Source organism: Macaca mulatta, chromosome 10, assembly GCF_049350105.2.
Source record: "Macaca mulatta isolate MMU2019108-1 chromosome 10, T2T-MMU8v2.0, whole genome shotgun sequence".
Taxonomy (NCBI): Eukaryota; Metazoa; Chordata; class Mammalia; order Primates; family Cercopithecidae; genus Macaca; species Macaca mulatta.
Window position 1 is genome coordinate 116,635,629 of NC_133415.1, and position 18,640 is coordinate 116,654,268.

General features: G+C 53.9%; 2 protein-coding genes across 6 annotated transcripts in view; one reads left to right on the plus strand and one right to left on the minus strand.

The window, feature by feature from the left end:
- DNAJC5 (DnaJ heat shock protein family (Hsp40) member C5) overlaps positions 1-18,640 on the plus strand; it is a 222,650-nt gene that overhangs the window by 36,664 nt on the left and 167,346 nt on the right. The window lies entirely within an intron of this gene.
- The window catches only part of ZBTB46 (zinc finger and BTB domain containing 46), a 96,371-nt gene that overhangs the window by 30,248 nt on the left and 47,483 nt on the right, over positions 1-18,640 (minus strand). For all 5 annotated transcript variants that reach the window (XM_028828738.2, XM_028828740.2, XM_028828741.2 and 2 more), the window contains exon 3: positions 6,100-6,384. In XM_028828738.2, coding sequence (XP_028684571.1) covers positions 6,100-6,384 — 285 coding nt within the window. The remainder of the gene's footprint in view (positions 1-6,099; positions 6,385-18,640) is intronic.

The following is an 18,640-nucleotide window of genomic DNA, read 5'->3' on the forward strand; positions in this document are numbered from 1 at the left end:
GCCCGGTGATGACCCGGGGGTCTCGCTGGAGGCAGGTGTTCAAGTGCTTTGATCAGCTGGCCGACCCCGAATGTCTGGGGTCTCCACCCGTGACTTCTCCAGGGTGGGTCTCTCTCCTGGGAGCCAAGTGATTCCAACAGAGGGTTTTGGTGGACGGAGTCGGAGTGTGAACACGTCTGGACTGCAGAAATGCTCTCCTGATGAGAACACCAAGGCGCGCCGGCCTGGGCTGCCTGAAAATGCACGTCCACCAAATCCCTTTGGTCGGTAACTGTTCACGATTCCAGTCTCGATCCAGAACCAAGGTAAAGTTCTCGATTCATCCTCTAAATACCAGAGGGAAACAGCCTTTAAACCACAACCAAAACAAAGACAAGCTGAGACTGTTCTCTGCAAAACGCCTCCTGATGCCTGGGCTCAGCCACCTTCTCCAGTAACTAGCCGGCTGGAAGCAGTGCCCCCAGGAGGGGACTGCAGGGAGCTGGGATGAGCTTCACGGGAGGCGGGACCGCACCGCCATGGCTGTCCCTAGAATCCTTGACTCTTTAAAAGAGTGAGGGGGGTTACACCGGCAACACTCCACAGGCCGCGTCCCACATTTCCAGGCACGGCTGATGTGGGGCTCAGAGCCTCCTGTCCCCGGCCGTCGGCCAGCCAGTGGCACATCCTCTTCTTGTCTGTGTGAAGTCGGCATCTTTGTGCTGTTTGCAGACATGAAGGCAGCGCACACCTCAAGGCCCCAGGTCAGCGCCAGCCCAGCACAACTTGTGGGCAGCCATGTTCTGATGACAGCCTAAATGACACTTTTCATGGTTTCTACTGGGTGAACAATGACTATTAACAGGGAGGAGGCCAGCCTACTGCTGAAATGCTGAAAAAGGAATAAAAGTAAGCAGAGCAAAGTTCAACGGAATCAAATGAGAAGTACAGCAAGTCCTCTGAAAGGGATGTCAGAGATTGGTGGTCTACTAACGAAACTGCCATCTGTTTAATTTAACAGCCAAGCCAAGGTTATTGGTCCTACAAATCCAAGGAAACTAGTTCAGTTTTTCTAGAATGTTCCAGAACCATCCCCAAAGGCCCTCTGAGTGTCGGCTGCTCTGTGCCTGCTGCCTGCATATTTAATGGTTCTCTAAATTCAGAAATCTGTGACCACCATCCCATTCTTGTGCAAAATTGCCATGGCCGGGCTGTATTTGTTCAACCATGGTGCATTCATGATGAGGAGAACCGGGCAGGTGGTGGGATCCCCACCCCAGCACCCCACGCCACAAAGCTGCAGTGGATACACAGTGAGGACCGCCGTGTCTCCCTGTTTCCTGCACAGCACACCAGGCCACTGGGAGATGCGTTCGACGGGACACCCTAGAGACCACGCTAACAAGAGGCCCAGCCCTGGAAATGCTCATCGCCTGCAACCAGCACACAGAGGAGGTCGCAAGTCAGGACCGGCCATGCCCGGCACAGCAGCCACGCCCCTAGAACCACAGCAGGGGCCACGTCACGAGGAGGTCGCAAGTCAGGACCAGCCACGCCTGGCAGAGCAGCCACACCCCTAGAACCACAGCAGGGGCCCCTAGGACCACAGCAGGGGCCACTTGCCCTCCCAGGCCCTCTTCGGAGCTCTCCTGACTTGAAGCTGCATTCCCTCCGCTCTGAGGGCAGGGTACCGGGGGCCCTCGCCCAGCCAAGGCCGCTCTTGTCTTTTCTGATGGAGCAGAGGAGAGGAGCAGGTGGCCCCCGGGGCTCAGGGTCGAATTTCCAGAGCTACAGGATAGGGGGGCCACGCCACAAGCCACAGTGAGCTGCCCCCTCTCGCCGACCCCACAGTCACCCCCACATTCAGCAATGGGAGGACACGGCTCTGCGTCCATGCCCCTCCAGAAGGCGGGGAGGGAGAGAGGGGTGCGATGGGGTCCCGCCGGGCCTGCTGCTCCCGCACAGTGTTGAGAGAATTAGAAGTCCATGTGTTAAACGCGTCAGATCAACAGACGGTGTCAGACCCCGAAGTTCAGTTCTCTCCCCCGATCGGTGTCCACCCAGGTACCAGCGAGCAGGGCTGCGCCATGAACTCTGAGGAGTTCCTCCTCCACGGCAGCCCCCATGGCAGCCCCCACAGAGGCCAGGCCCCTGGACCCCACGTTCAAATCACACGGAGGCGCCTCGGCTGAGGCTTCCCTGGACGCAGGCGCCAGTGTCCGTGGTTTACTTCCGCGAGGATTCTGTGGGACCACCTGTCGGGGACCGAATGCCTATGACAGTGAGGGAGGACCACAGAACTTTGGAAAATCCAAGTTTTTTTCTAAGTATTTCTATTATTTATCTCAGTGCATGATGGAAACAGGGAGGAGCCACGCAGAATGCCAGAAAATTATGTTTTAAAATAACCTGTCCCCTGCCGAGTTCTAGGGCCTCTCTGTCTGCTGGGCAGGCGTCTGGGTCATCCAGTTCACAGCCCGACAAGCAAAGGATGCTGACAACTTCTAAACCGTATTTACAGAAAACAAAAGGGAAAATTCTCCCCCCCGCCCCGCCCCGACTGAGTTTTGGTCCTGTTGCCCAGGTTGGAGCTCAATGGCGTGACCTCGGCTCACTGCAACCTCCTCCTTCTGGGTTCAAGCGATTCTCCTGCCTCAGCCTCCCAAGTAGCTGGGATTACAGGTGCCTGTCACCACACCTGGGTAATTTTTTGTATTTTTAGTAAAGACAGGGTTTCGCTATGTTGGCCAGGCTGGTCTCAAACTCCTGACCTCACGTGATCCACCTGCCTCAGCCTCCCAAAGTGCTGGGATTACAGGTGTGAACCATCACACCTGGCCCAAAAGGGCAAATTCTTACAAGAGAGATGGAAAATTTAGAATATTAAAAAGGAGGCTAGAACTTAAGAGAAATAACAAAAGACCCACCAGCCAACTTCACCTGGAATTAGTCACAGCTGTACTAAAAATCGAGTGAGATGGGACCAGGTGCGGTGGCTCACGCCTGTAATCCCATCACTTTGGGAGGCTGAGGTGGGCAGATCGCCTGAGCTCAGGGGTTCGAGACCAGCCTGGCCAACACGGTGAAGCCCCGTCTCTACTAAAAATATAAAAATTAGTGGGGTGTGGGGGCACCCACCTGTAGTCCCAGCTACTTGGGAGACTGAGGTAGGAGAACTGCTGGAGCCCGGGAGGCAGAGGCTGCAGCAAGTCGAGATAGTGCCACTGCACTCCAGCCTCAGCGAGAGAGTGAGACCCTGTCTCTAAAAAAAAAAAAAAAAAAAACTGCATGCACCCACACACAAACACACCCAGGAGTGCCGGGTGTGCCCTCACCCCACCTCCAGGATTTAGGACACACTCAGGATGCAGAGGACACAGCACTCTCACTGCAGGGAGAGGCCCTGGGAAGAAGCCAGAACCATTCAAGGTCCCAGCCTCGGGCTCCGCGGCCATTCCCCCCCACGCGCTCAGGGGCTCCCTTCCTGAAAGGAGGGGCCCAGAACAGAAAGGCCCTGAGGAGGAAGGGGAGAAACTGCCAGGGCCGCAGAGGCCGAGCTGGGGTGTGTGCTCCCCAAGGTCAGACACTGGCACCGGGGGCCATGGCCCAGCTGCCGCGGGTGAAATGGACGTCTGGGGGGAAGCCGTGCCCTCCGGCCCCATCTGCTGCACACACACCAACAAAGGTTTCACGGACGAAGCCACACCCAGGGAAGGCTGTCAAGACGCAGAAACAGTAGAAAAAGCACAAACAAATCACTTCCCCCAAGTCCAACAGCTTTTTTTTTTAAAGACAGGGTCTCACTCTGTGGCCCAGGCTGGAGGGCAGTGATGCAATCACGGCTCACTGCAGCCTCGACCTCCTGGGCTCAAGCGATCCTTCCATCTCAGCCTCCTGAGTAGCTGAAACCATAGCACAGGCGCCATCATGCTTGGCTAATTTCTTGTAAGGACGGGGTTTCGCCACGTTGCCCAGGCTCCCACAGTCATTCTGAACGACCAAGACGCACCAGCCATACCTGCAGTGCCGCTCAGGAACTGGGTGTGTCGGGGTCCCTGCCCTGAGTGTATACGACGGTCTGAGAGCATCCAGAGGAAACGCACCCAAGCCCCCCATGTGAAAAGGTGGTCAGAGGGGAGGGCGGTGAGGGAGGCCCGGGATCCCCCTCCGACCACACCCACGGGCATGCGCTGCTGGCCGCACCCAGCCTGTCCCTCCTGATGCCCACGAAATGTGTCCAGCACTCCATCTGGCCGGCTGCAGGATGCCTACATGCCCTGTCACCGCTTCCTGGAAAGGTCCCAGTACCCCAGGGTTTGGTCAAATCCAACCATTTCTGCTAACAAGTACACTTTTGCATTCAAGAGGGGACGGGGCCAACATTTTGGAGCATAAATCACAAACGCTCTGCCTGCACTGTGTTCGATATTTTAGAAACACTATTTTGTTTGAATTCACAACAGCTGTGTAAGTAGCACCCCCCAGCCCTGTTTTTCAGATGTGGGAAGTGCGGCCTCAGGACGTCTGCGAAAGCCCAGCCCGCAGCTTGTCCATCTGTGCAGCGCTCAGCCCTGGGCCTCACTTTCAGGGCCAAGACCCCTCGGCCCGCAGCTCCGTGCTGAGTACGCAGAATAAAGGGAAGGTGAACACCACTTTCCACATGTAGTCTTTATTACCCACAAACAGTTGGCATCAGTGCTCACACCAACGCGAAAATTCGAAAGGATATTTTAGTGCTCATGGAAACAAAGTTGTAAAAATACTGTTTTTTAGAGCAGCGTAAAGAAACAGACACTTCCCAAATCCCAGCATCAAGGACGGCTGGCACGTTTCCTTCGCTTCACTCAATACTTAGGAAACAATGGGTCCACACCACTCATCACGCCTGGACGCCAGCCACGGAGGTGGGAGCCTCTCACACTCCGAACTCGCTGCCTCCTCCCCTGGAGAGAAACGGGACGCATCTCACTCACTCTCAGTCGCACGCTGAGCACCAACTATGCACTAGGTGCCAGCACCGGGCCTTGCCCAGGGGCCTCACGTGAGCACAAGACCAGAAGGCAGCTGGCTGGGGGCTGGCTGCGGTGGGTTTCTCGTGTTTTTTTTGTTGTTGTTGTTTTTTTTGTTTTTTTTTTTTGAGACGGAATCTGGCTCTGTTACCCAGGCTGGAGTGCAGTGGCCGGATCTCAGCTCACTGCAAGCTCCGCCTCCCGGGTTCCCGCCATTCTCCTGCCTCAGCCTCCCGAGGAGCTGGGACTACAGGCGCCGCCACCTCGCCCGGCTAGTTTTTCTTATTTTTAGTAGAGACGGGGTTTCACCGTGTTAGCCAGGATGGTCTCGATCTCCTGACCTCGTGATCCGCCCGCCTCGGCCTCCCAAAGTGCTGGGATTACAGGCGTGAGCCACCGCGCCCGGCCCCTTTGCTTTTTTTTTTTTTTTTTTTTTTTTTAAACTCTTAAAGCCGAGCGCCCGCGTCTTGTCAGGAAGTCGGTCAGTCTGGGGCGAGCCCCGCACGCAGCAGGGACTGAACCTCTGGCCACATCTCAGCAGCGGCGTCGTCGGTTGGATTCGGCAGGGGACGTTTACGTTTTAAACACAACACCCGACGCATCTTTAAAAGTCACACGGCACCAGCATTACCCAGCGAAGGCAACACAAGGTGAGGCCCCCAAGTGCAATCGCCGTCCCCATTTCCCGTGCGTGAAACGAGCCTCCGCACAGAGCGGCCGGCAGGGGGCGCCTGAGCCCGTCTCTGGAGCACAAAGACCCCCGGCCCCCGCGCCGAGCCTGCGCAACCCGGGCGGGCTCCCCCATTCGGCCCAGCGACTCGGGTGAGAAACATTCCAGCGAGCACTCGGCTACTCCCCCGCCCGCCGCGCCGCGCCGCGCCGCCCTCACAGCCGCGTCCATTCCCTCCTCACTCTAGAGCCAGCTCCCCGTGGACCCGAGAGGCCCGTCCTGGCTGCGACGCCGCCCCACCACCTCCCGGAACAGGGAGGCCGGCAGGCGGCCGAGCCGCAGGGACAGACCCTCAGCCTCATCTCATCCTGGCCCAGGACCTGCAACTCTCAGCCTTCGAAACCACACCAAAGCCAAGCGGCCCCCAGGGCCTGCACTTACGGGACAGCGAGTGGGCCCCTCTGGGCAGGTACTCGAACAGCAGGGAACCGTCATCCCCCAGCACGTCGGCCTTGAGCGACAGCAGGCTGTTCTTACTCATGAGTGCGGCGCGCAGGTTGGCCACCGCGGTGGCCTGGTGCAGGGCGTCGTCCTTCTCCGGGGTGAGGGGAGGGCCCAGATAGCTGGCTTCTCCTCCCAGGAGACCCTCCTCCACCTGTGCATAGAGCTCGGCCCTCTCTCCTCGGCTGTCAGAGCTGCTGGCTTCGGTGACGGACAGGTCCGCATCTGGGGACAGAGGGACACACGTCAGAAGACACATGGGTCGTTCCCAGACTCTCCAAGTGGGACAGGAGACAAATTTACGACGTAAATGTAGCCTGAGCTACAGAGCAGCATCGAGCCCAGCCCACCCTGGGGGCCGGGCACCTGCCCCAGCAATGCAACAGCCTCCGCCGAGCCCGGCCTTTCATGCCAACCCAGGCCCCATGGCGGTGGTGGAGGATGGCTCAACTCAGAACAACGGGGGTTGCCCTCCCTGGATGAGGGGCTGCAGACCTGTTTCCAGGCCCGGTTCCAGGGCTGAGGGCCTGAGAGTCAGAGGCTTCTGGGGCGGCAGTATTTCCATCTCTCAAAGACAAGGAGAGGCTCAAAATGGATCAATGACGTTAGAACTAAATCTATAAAATTCTTAGAAGAAAATCTGCATGATCTCAGATTTGGCAATAGGTTCTTAAATACAAAACCAAAAGCACAAGCAACAAAATAAGTTGGACTCATCAAAATTAAAATGTCAGCACTTCAGGCCGAGTGCGGCGGCTCACGCCTGTAATCCCAGCACTGTGGGAGGCCGAGGCGGGCAGATCACCTGAGGTCGGGAGTTTGAGACCAACTTGGTGAAACCCCTCTACTAAAAATACAAAAATTAGACAGGCGTGGTGGTGCATGCCTGTAATCCCAGCTACTCAGTAGGTTGAAGCAGGAGAATCGCTTGAACCCAGGAGGCGGAGGTTGCAATGAGCTCAGATCATGCCACTGCACTCTAGCCTCGGCAACAGAACAAGATTCTGTCTCAAAAAAAAAAAAAATTTGCAACCTATATATCTGATAATAAAAAGATTAATACTGTTACTCAATATAAAAATGGACAAAAAATCTTACTAGACATTTGTCCAAAGAAGACGTATAAATGGCCAAGATGCACATGAAGAGATGCTCAACATCACTCATCACTAGGGAAATGCAAAACACAACACGAGTCTACCACACACCACGATTCCACTACACGCCACGATTCCATCACACACCCACTGGGATGGCTGGAAATAAAAAGTCAGGCCAGACACCGTGGCTCACGCCTGTAGTCCCAATATTTTGGGAGGCTAAGATGGGAAGATCTCTTGAGAACAGGCGTTCAAGACCAGCCTGGGCAACACAGCAGGACAAAAAATTAAATTAAAACAAAATTGGCTGAGTGTGGTGGCTCGTGCCTGTGGTCCCAGCTACTCAGGAGGCTGAGAGGTGGGAGGAACACTTGAGCCTGTGAGGTTGAGACTGTGGTGTGCTGTGATCTAGCCACCGTGCTCCAGCTTGGGAGACAGAGTAAGACCCTATCTCAAAAACAAAAAAAAACAAACAAAAAAAAGGTCAGATAATATTGGCAAGGATGGGAAGAAATTAGAACCCTGGAACCTTGCTGGTAAGAGTGCAACACAGTACCCTTCCTGGGGAGCAGGTCGGCAGGTCCTCACAACGTCACGTACAGGAATCACCACGTGGCCCAGCAGTTCCACGTGTAGGCATGCGGATACCCACGAGAAATGAAGACACAAAAGCCCACAGAAAACCTTGTACAGGACGCACCTAGCACTTTATTCATAACAGGCAAAAGGTGGAACAGTTGACAAGTCCATTGATGAATGAATGGATAAACATAACACGGTCCATTCCCACAGTGGAATATTATGTGGCCATGAAAAGGCTTGAAGAACAGACACAGGCCACTACACAGAGGAGCCTTGAAAACATGCACATCGGACGAAGCCAGACAGAACCACGCAGAAGAGCCTTGAAAACTGCTGAGTGAACAAAGCCAGACACAGAAGGCCACACACCATTTCATTTCCATTAAATATCCAGAACAGGCAAATCAAGAGAGACACAAAGTAGATTTATGGCTGCAAAAAGGGGCTGGGGAGGGGTCTCAGGTGAGGGCTAAGTGAGGCAGGGTTTCCCTTTGAGCTGAGGAAAATGTTCTAAATGGATTGTGCTGATCCCTGCACGACACTGTGAATATACCAAAAACCCCTGAACTGCAAACTTTAAACAGGTGAATGGTGCGTGAATCATCTCTCAACAAAGCTTCTACTTAACCACAACAACAACAACAACAGGTGACGACTTGAGTCACGGATTCAACATATTCCTCTGAGCGTCAGCTCCGGCCAGCCAGGGCTTCATGGAGGAGCCTCCCTCCTGCGGGGCTGTATGTAGGGCCTCAAAACTCCCCAGAACATGCTGAGCAATGATGACTTGCAGATATTTTCCCACAGCAAGAGAATGGATTTTCCACCGTGGTCCTTGACAGGAATCGGGATCAGAACCACAGAAACACAGGGGCATGAGGCAGGGGGAACTTGGAGCAGGGGCAGAGGTGACGTCTGCAAACACCCCTGGAACAAACACATACACGTCGCTCACAGACGCCACTCAGGGTGGTGCTGTGAGGTCCAGCAGCTGAGAGCTGGGCGTGGCAGGTGCACAGGGCCCCCACTCAGGCAGCACACGGGGTGAGGCCAGCCTGGCAGGAGCGGGTGGGAGTCTCCGGGGATGGTGACATTTGGACCGTCGAGCTACCTATGACTTCTTCTGGAGGCCTTTAAAGGATATTTTTCCAGACTCTACTCTATTTTTCCAAACTAGACTCCTTTTTATATTTTTTTGCAAATCCCTCAATGATACATCATATGAATTGTGCATTTCTAGAACTAAATGTACAGGTTATATCCAAACTCACGTTAAGGCTTTGTCTTAGCTTGGGTTGCCATGACAGAACACCACAGGCAGGGCGGCTCAACAACGAAAATTAGTTTCCTCACACTCTGGAGACTGGGAAGTCCGAGGGTCAAGGTCCCAGCAGACCTGGTGTCTGGTGAGGCCCCTCCTGACCTGCAGACGGTGGCAGGTGAGCCCTCGGGGCCCCTCCCTGGAGTCTGGGAGCAGAGTGGGTGGTGGGTGCGATATTCTCACGAGCGTGTTCAGGGATCAGGGCCTGGCTGTGACCACCTTATCACTTCCTCCAAGGCCCTCCCCACACGCAGCCACACAGGGGCTGGGGCTCCGACACACGAGTGTGGGGGGTGCACATTCAGCTCATAAGAGGCTTCAAATAAAAATCACCCAATTTTATTTTATTTTATTTTATTTATTGATTTTGAGACAGAGTTTTGCTCTTGTCGCCCAGGCTGGAGTGCAGTGGCGCGATCTCGGCTCACTGCAACCTCCACCTCCCAGGTTCACACCATTCTCCTGCCTCAGCCTCCCAAGTAGCTGGTACTACAGGCGCCCACCACTACACCGGGCTAATTTCTTTCTGTATTTTTTTTTTTTTTTTTTTTGGAGAGGGAGTCTCGCTCTGTCGCCCAGGCTGGAGTGCAGTGGCCGGATCTCAGCTCACTGCAAGCTCCGCCTCCCGGGTTCACGCTATTCTCCTGCCTCAGCCTCCTGAGTAGCTGGGACTACAGGCGTCCGCCACCTCGCCCGGCTAGTTTTTTTTATTTTTTAGTAGAGATGGGGTTTCACCGTGTTACCCAGGATGGTCTCGATCTCCTGACCTCGTGATCCACCTGTCTTGGCCTCCCAAAGTGCTGGGATTACAAGCTTGAGCCACCGCGCCCGGCCTCTTTCTGTATTTTTAGTAGAGACGGGGTTTCACCGTGTCAGCCAGGATGGTCTCGACCTCCTGACCTTGTGATGGGCCCGCCTCGGCCTCCCAAAGTGCTGGGATTACAGGCACTGGCCAACACGCCCGGCTAATTTTTTGTATTTTTAGCAGAGACGGGGTTTCACTACATTCGTCAGGCTGGTCTCAAACTCCCAACCTCAGGTGATCCGCCCACCTCAGACTCCCAAAGTGCTGGGATTACAGGCATGAGCCACCGCGCCCGGCCAAAATCACCCAATTTTAAAGCCAAATTTTAAATATAAATTATTGTAACAAATTAAGGTGAAAAACACATAAAAGAAATCAGGATAAGCAGAAAGAACTCTCCCATGCTAAAAGTTGGGTTTTGGCTGGGTGCGGTGTCTCACGCCTGTAATCCCAGCACTTTGGGAGGTTGAGGCAGGTGGATCATGAGGTCAGGAGTTCAAGACCAGCCTGACCAACATGGTGAAACTCCATGTCTACTAAAAAAAAAAAAAATACAAAAATTAGCTGGGTGCGGTGGTGGGCACCTGTAATCCCAGCTACTCGGGAGGCTGAGGCAGGAGAATTGCTTGAACCCAGGAGGTGGAGTTTGCAGTAAGCCAAGATCATGCCACTGCACTCCAGCCTGGGCGACAGAGCAAGACTCTGCCTCAAAAAAAAAAAAAAAAAGAAAGAAAGAAAGAAAAAAGGAGCCAAAGGCCAAGAGAAAATATTTGCAAAGCACATACTTGATGAAGGACTTGGAACAAGAACACCTAGGAACTCTCACCGCTGGGTAATAAAAGACGGGCAGAAGATCTGAACAGACACTTCCCCAAAGCAGGGACCCAGATGCAGAGCAGGCGCCCGATGCTCATGACCACGAGCTGAGCCACGACACTCACTCGGCCGGCGCCTCACGGCCGCCACGAGGACAGCCCAATCGAAACATGGCAGAAAGACCTGGACAGACACTTTACCAAAAAAGATCTATGAATGGCATCATCAGCCATCAAAGAAATGCAAATTAGAGACCACACAGAGGCCGGGCGCGGTGGCTCAAGCCTGTAATCCCAGCACTTTGGGAAGCCGAGACGGGTGGATCACGAGGTCGGGAGATCGAGACCATCCTGGCTAACACGGTGAAACCCCATCTCTACTAAAAATACAAAAAACTAGCCGGGCGATGTGGCAGGCGCCTGTAGTCCCAGCTACTCGGGAGGCTGAGGCAGGAGAATGGCGTGAACCCGGGAGGCGGAGCTGGCAGTGAGCTGAGATCCGGCCACTGCACTCCAGCCTGGGCGACAGAGCGAGACTCCGTCTCAAAAAAAAAAAAAAAAAAGGGCCGGGCGCGGTGGCTCACGCCTGTAATCCCAGCGCTTTGGGAGGCCGAGGCGGGCGGATCACAAGGTCAGGAGAGCGAGACCACGGTGAAACCCCGTCTCTACTAAAAATACAAAAAATTAGCCGGGCGCGGTTGTGGGCGCCTGTAGTCCCAGCTACTCGGGAGGCTGAGGCAGGAGAATGGCGTGAACCCGGGAGGCGGAGCTTGCAGTGAGCCGAGATCGCGCCACTGCACTCCAGCCTGGGCGACAGAGCGAGACTCCGTCTCAAAAAAAAAAAAAAAAAAAAAAAAAAAAGACCACAGAGAAGCTGGGCGCGGTGGCTCACGTCTGTCATCCTAGCACTTCGGGAGGCCAAGGCGGGCGGATCACCTGAGATCAGGAGTTCGAGACCAGCCCAGCCAACATGGTAAAACCCCGTCTCTACTAAAAATACAAAAAAATCAGCCAGGTGTGGTTCTGGGTGACTGTAATCCCAGGTACTCGGGAGGCTGAGGCAGGAGAATCGCTTGAACCCGGAAGGTGGAGGCTGCAGTGAGCTGTCGTCGTACCATTGCACTCCAGCCTGGGCAACAAGAGTGAGAGACTCCATCTCAAAACAAACAAACAAAAAACCATGAAGAGGAGTCTCAGAATTGAACCAAATTGAACCATAATGGTTAACGCTGTTTTTGTTTGTTTTTGTTTTTGTTTTTACAGACAGTCTCACCACAGTGAAAAAGGTAAAGACAGGGTTTCACCATGTTGGTCAGGCTGGTCTCGAACTCCTGACCTCAGGTGATCCAGCTGCCACAATGAAAAAGGTAAGAAGTGCAGACAGATGCAGCAGCATGGGTAGGCCCAAATACACTGATGCAAGAAAGGAGCCTCACCCAAAAGCCAGCTGGAGGCCTGACAGAGGCCCTGGGAGAATGTGCTGCACTTTGGAGGGTTTGGGTACATGCATTTATCAAAACTTCTCGGGCTGGGGACGGTGGTTCACGCCTGTAATCCCCAGCACTGTGGGAGGCCAAGGCGGGTGGGTCACTTGAGTCCAGGAGTTCAAGACCAACCTGGGCAACACAGTGAAACCCCATGTCTACAAAAAATACAAAAATTAGCCAGGCGTGGTGCTGTGCACCTGTAGTCACAGCTACTCAGGAGGCTGAGGTAGAAGGATCACTTGAGCCAAGGAGGTTGAGGCTGCCGTGAGCTGAGATCGCACCACTGCACTCCAGCCTGGGCATCACCCTGTCTCAAATTTAAAAACCACAACTTCTCAAAAAGTACATTTGAAGTTAGGCTCTGTGGTACCGAACTACACTCCCAGCTGCTCGGGAAACTGAGGCGGGAGGATCATCAAAGCCCAGGAATGCGAGTCCCTGTCTCTAAAAAAAAAAAAGAAAACGAAAAGATGCACTTGCGATTGGCACCCGTCAGAGTGAAGAGAATTTAACTGAGAAATGGAAAGGTGTGGAGCGCTGACGTGTTTTGGGATGAAGTATCCTGACGCCTCAGCCTGCAATGAAATGCACTGAAAAATAAGAAGAGTTTTTAGTGATTAGATGGACAAATATATAACAAAGCAAACACAGCGAAATGTTAACTGGGGGATCTAGGCAGCAGGCATCTTCACCATTTCATTTTTTCAACTTTTCTCTGAGCATGAATATTTTCCCAATACAGTGTTACGAGTAAAAACAAGAAACTATCCAAACTGTACACCTGAAATCTGTGTAGTTTAGTGTATGTAATATATCACACCTCAAAAAAATAGAAAAAAGGGCCCGGCCTGGTGGTTCACGCCTGTAATCCCAGCACTTTGGGAGGCCGAGGCAGGTGGACCACCTGAGGTCAGGAGTTAGAAACCAGTCTGAATAACATGGTGAAACCCTGTCTCTACTAAAAGTATGAAAAATTAGCCAGGTGTGGTAGCAGGCGCCTGTAGTCCCAGCTACTTGGGAGGCTGAGGCAGGAGAATGGCGTGAACCCGGGAGGCGGAGGTTGCAGTGAGCCGAGATCACGCCACTGCACTCCAGCCTGGGCGACAGAGCGAGACACTCAAAAAAAAAAAAAACAAAACAGAAAAGAGGCGATTTTCATCAAAATCCCCAGCTACCGTATGCAAACCCCCAGTGGTGAGCCCATGAGGCCCCGGCAGAGACGCCCAGGCTGCAACCCCTGAGCTGTGGCTTTACCACCTTGTGGCAGAAGGGACTCTGCAGACCTGATTCAGTTCAGGATCTCACGACGATGAGTCCTGGATGAGCCATGTGGGCCCTCAACAGACCCGCCAGGGTCCCTGTCAAAAGAGGAGGCAGGGGGGTGACAGAAGTGAGGATGGGGGCCGGGCGCGGTGGCTCAAGCCTGTAATCCCAGCACTTTGGGAGGCCGAGACGGGCGGATCACTAGGTCAGGAGATTGAGACCATCCTGGCGAACACGGTGAAACCCCGTCTCTACTAAAAAATACAAAAAAAAAAAAAAAAACTAGCCGGGCGAGGCGGCGGACGCCTGTAGTCCCAGCTACTCGGGAGGCTGAGGCAGGAGAATGGCGTAAACCCGGGGGGCGGAGCTTGCAGTGAGCTGAGATCCGGCCACTGCACTCCAGCCCGGGCGACAGAGCCAGACTCCGTCTCAAAAAAAAAAAAAAAAAAGAAGTGAGGATGGGAAGGGGCAGGAATGATGTGGGGCCATGAGCCAAGGATGCTGTGGCTTCCAGAAGCTGGAAGAGGCCTACAGACTCCCCTGAGCTCCAGGGGATCCAGCCCTGCCAGCTGCTTTAGACTTCAGAAAACCGTGTGACAAAACCTGCATTGCTCTGACACTAAGTCTGGTAATTTATTACTAGAGCCAGCGCACCTCGTAACCTAAAAACGCCCCCAGGTGCTTGCCAAAAGCACACACACCCATGAGCTAAAAAGACACCTGCAGGAGAGCCTCAGCCCTGAGCCCGACACCCAAACACCCACATCTGGACGATAACGGGACAGGCTGCAGCCACACCCCACGCCCCACGCGCCACGCCCATGGGGAGGAGCAGCGTTGCTGCCGGCCTCAGCTGTGAGTCCCTCCCCACCAGGACAAGGAGCAAAGGCAGAGACGCAAGGACACCCTGCCGGAGTGGCTGCGTTAAAAGTTCAGTGTGAGCCAGGCAGTGGCTCACACCTGGGATCCCAGCACCATGGGAGGCCCAGGCCAGGAGTTTGAGACTGGCCTGGGAAACACAGTGAGATCTACATCTCTACAAAAAACATTTTTAAAAATCAGCCAGGCATGGTGGCGCACGCCCACAGTCCCAGCTACTCATGAGGCTGAGGTGGGAGGACCACCTGAGCCCCGGAGGTCAAGGCTGCCGTGAGCCGAGATCGTACCACTGCACTCCAGCCTGAGCAAGAGAGTGAGACCCTGTCTTTAAAAAACCAAAAAGGCCGGGCGCAGTGGCTCAAGCCTGTAATCCCAGCACTTTGGGAGGCCGAGGCGGGCGGATCACAAGGTCAGGAGATCGAGACCACAGTGAAACCCCGTCTCTACTAAAAATACAAAAAATTAGCCGGGCGCGGTGGCGGGCGCCTGTAGTCCTAGCTACTCAGGAGGCTGAGGCAGGAGAATGGCGTGAACCCAGGAGGCGGAGCTTGCAGTGAGCCGAGATCGCGCCACTGCACTCCAGCCTGGGCAACAGCGTGAGACTCCGTCTCAAAAAAAATAAAAATAAAAATAAAAAACCAAAAAAACACGGCCGGGTGCAGTGGCTCATGCCTGTAATCCCAGCACTTTGGGAAGCTGGGGTTCATAAGTTCACAAGATTGAGACCAGCCTGGCCAACGTGGCGAAACCTTGTCTCTACTAAAAATACAAAATATCAGCCGGGCATGGTGGTGAGTGCCTGTAATCCCAGCTACTCGGGAGGCTGAGGTGGGAGAATCGCTTGAACCTGGGAGGCAGAGGTTGCAGTGAGCCAAGATGGCGCCACTGCACTTGAGCCTGGCAACAGAGTGAGACTCCGTCTCAAAACAAAAACAAAAAATACTCTGTCCAGTGCCGAGAGCAGAAATTTTTAAAAAATAAAACGAAAACAAAAAACAGCCATGGTGCTTTGAAGGGTGTTATTGTCTCTGTCCTAGTCACCAGCTGCTCCCCTAACAGACTGTAATGTGGTCAGAGCTGATTGCAGGTAATTCTGCTCATACCTGAAAGCAAAAACATCTAGAGAAGGTGCAGCTGAGTTCTCAAGCTTCCCAGGACAGGACTGAACAGGGGAGTGGATGAAAACAAGCCAAGCCCAGCATCTCCCGAGAGGCTGTGGGATCAGGGTGTGGAGCAGGACCAAGCCCAGCATCTCCCGAGCGAGCGGCTGTGGGATCTGTGGGATCGCAGCGTGGAGCCAGATCAAGCCCAGCACCTCCCGAGCTGCTGTGGGATCTGTGGGATCGGGGTGTGGACATGGACACCCTTCCCACCCCACCCGAACGGCCGTGGGATCTGTAGGATCGGGGTCCTTCCCACCCCACTACTGACCAAAGCACATGACGCCATCTTTTGGTTGAAACCCTTCCATCCAAAAAATAAAAAGACCATCTCAAGTGCAGGAAATTTGCTTCAACAGAACCATCGGATCTGCCGTGCTACTAAACGGACTGTGAAAGGTGTTCCGGAGGCCGGGTGGGGGCACCGCACGTTCTGCCGGGCGCCAGGAGGGCCGAGATGCCACATATACTCAGGACGGGAGTCCCCGCATGGATGTAACCTCAGAGGTAACTCCCTGCCCTCCTGTGATCAGGACGGCTGAGACCGTGGGGGGTCCTCCTCCCCAACCTTCGTGGACAGAAGGGGGGAACACAGAAGGGAACAGAGCTGTGGCCCCCTCCGCTCAGCAGTTCTTGCTTTTTCCCCAGCAAGGAGCTCTGGGGGCTGCGACGAGCTGCTGTCAGCACAAGGAAGCTCTGCCTCACCGGAGGCAGGCCGGCCTGGTCCAAGACACAGCTCGAAGATCCCCTACCCTGAGAGCTAGGACCCTCACTCCCCTCCCGGAGCAGACAGGAGGCTTGCAGGCAGCACTGCCTACCCGGGAGGCCATCGTCCCCCATCTGGAGCTCCTGCAGTTCTAATGTACGCTTAAAAATCCCAACATGTCAAGCTCCCGCCTCACCAGGGTTCAAGTTCACGCTTACTTTACAAAACACACAGATTAGGCATGTGTGGGGCCATTTAGTTGGGGCACCTGGGCTGTTCCTTTACCATCTTCTCATGCAGTAGCTACACATCCACTTCGTCAAGGCCTCACCAGTCACCTCTCAGGTCCTTACTGCGCTCCCTCCGCAGATGAGAAGGAGACGCCAGGGCCTGGGGAGGCATGGGCCTGCCTGCACACATGAATCTGCACATTTTAATGCTATTTCCCACAAGCTCTCATAGAAGTGAACTGCTGTAACTGGGAAATAAATTTCAAGGCATACTGTTTCTTGGAAGCTGTTAAGTTAGAATGCATTTGTCCTCCCTGCCTAGAAAATCACTCTTAAAAACAAACAGGCCCCAGGGTCACCAGGAGCCAGGATGATGCACAGAGGGGTTGGGGCATCGACATCGAATGATCCATGGTGACCACTTGACGTATGTTCTTAGAAAAGGGACTTTGTGGCCGGGCGCAGTGACTCACGCCTGTAATCCCAGCACTTTGTGAGGCCGAGGCAGGTGGATCACGAGGGTCAAGATATCGAGACCATCCTGGCCAACATGGTAAAACCCCATCTCTACTAAAAATACAAAAAGTAGCTGGGCATGGTGGCGAAAGCCTGTAGTCCCAGCTACTCAGGAGACAGGCAGGAGAATGGTGTGAACCCGGGAGGCGGAGGTTGCAGTGAGCTGAGATTGCACCACTGCACTCCAGCCTGGTAACAGAGCGAGACTCAAAAAAAAAAAGAAAGAAAGAAAGAAAAGGGACTTTGTGGCCGGGCACGGTGGCTCACGCCTGTAATCCCAACACTTTGGGAGGCTGAGGCAGGCGGAGCGCCTGAGGTCAGGAGTTCAAGACAAGTCTGGCCAACATGGTGAAACCCCATCTCTACTAAAAATACAAAAATTAGCTGGGCGTGGTCGTGGGAGCCTGTAATCCCAGCTACTTGGAGGCTGAGGCAGGAGAATCGCTTGAACCCGGGAGGCGGAGGCTGCAGTGAGTCGAGATTGCACCACCACACTCCAGCCTGGGTGACAGTGAAGCTGTGTCTCAAAAATAAAAAATTTTTTTAAAAAGGGCATTTGCTTCTATAAATGGGATGAGAATTAAACATCCTCTTCTCTAAGATAGAATAAATCTTTAATGGAAACCAACTGACCTCCACGGGATCATGATCTACCTCCAAACCCCAAGCTTCCAAATCCCAGCCTGAGGGCTCGGACGGAGGACGCAGCTCAGGGAGTCACTGGCCGCCACGGCGTGGGCAGAACATCCTCCATCCTCGCACAGCTCACAGCCTTGTGTCCTCATCTTAGCAACTCGGAATAATCGAATGGAAGAGTTTCACAGTTGCCTTGGAAACCCAAGGGATTTAAGACTCTAACAAAAGTACACAGCCAAAATCACTTGTTGGATTCTAAAAACACCTTCTGCTCGACAACTGCATTTAAAGCATTCAGCCCACAGGCTTAAGGAGTGCACTATTTCTCAGCGCCTGGATCGACTCTTATAATATAAAGGCCTCCAGCACGGGCACCTGCCAGCGACTTAAGCACACACACAGCGAGGTGGCCTGGGACCAGTGGGAGGGGCCTCACTGTGCTGACGACGGACCCTGCAGCGCATCTGTAAACATCAGAATACGCCCCCCAAAGCCGGGTCTCTTGCCAGGGACCACTGCCTCCCCAGTTTTAGTTGGAGTTAGTGGAAGATTATAAACAGTCACGAGCAGATGGAAAGGCCACTGGCCCTGGCCTGCTGCCTGTACACACTCCACATGTACGCAGCACAGAGAGAAATGACTTTCCCAACTGGTAATGTCTGGAGACATTTTCGGTTGTACCAACGGGGAACCCAAAGGCAGGTGCTCCTGGCATCTGTGGGTGGAGGCCAGGGCTGCTGCTAACATCCTGCAGTACACAGGACAGCCTCACGATGGAGCACAACTCAGCCTCGGGCTGAGTTAAACCAACTGCTGTGTTTTTTGTTTGTTTGGGTTTTTTTTTTTTTCTTTTTTTTTTTTTTGAGACAGGGTCTCACTCTGTTACCTAGGCTGGAGTGCAGTGGTACGATCTCGGCTCACTGCAATCTCTGACTCCCTGGTTCAGGCGATTCTCCTGCCTCAGCTTCCTGAGCAGTAGGG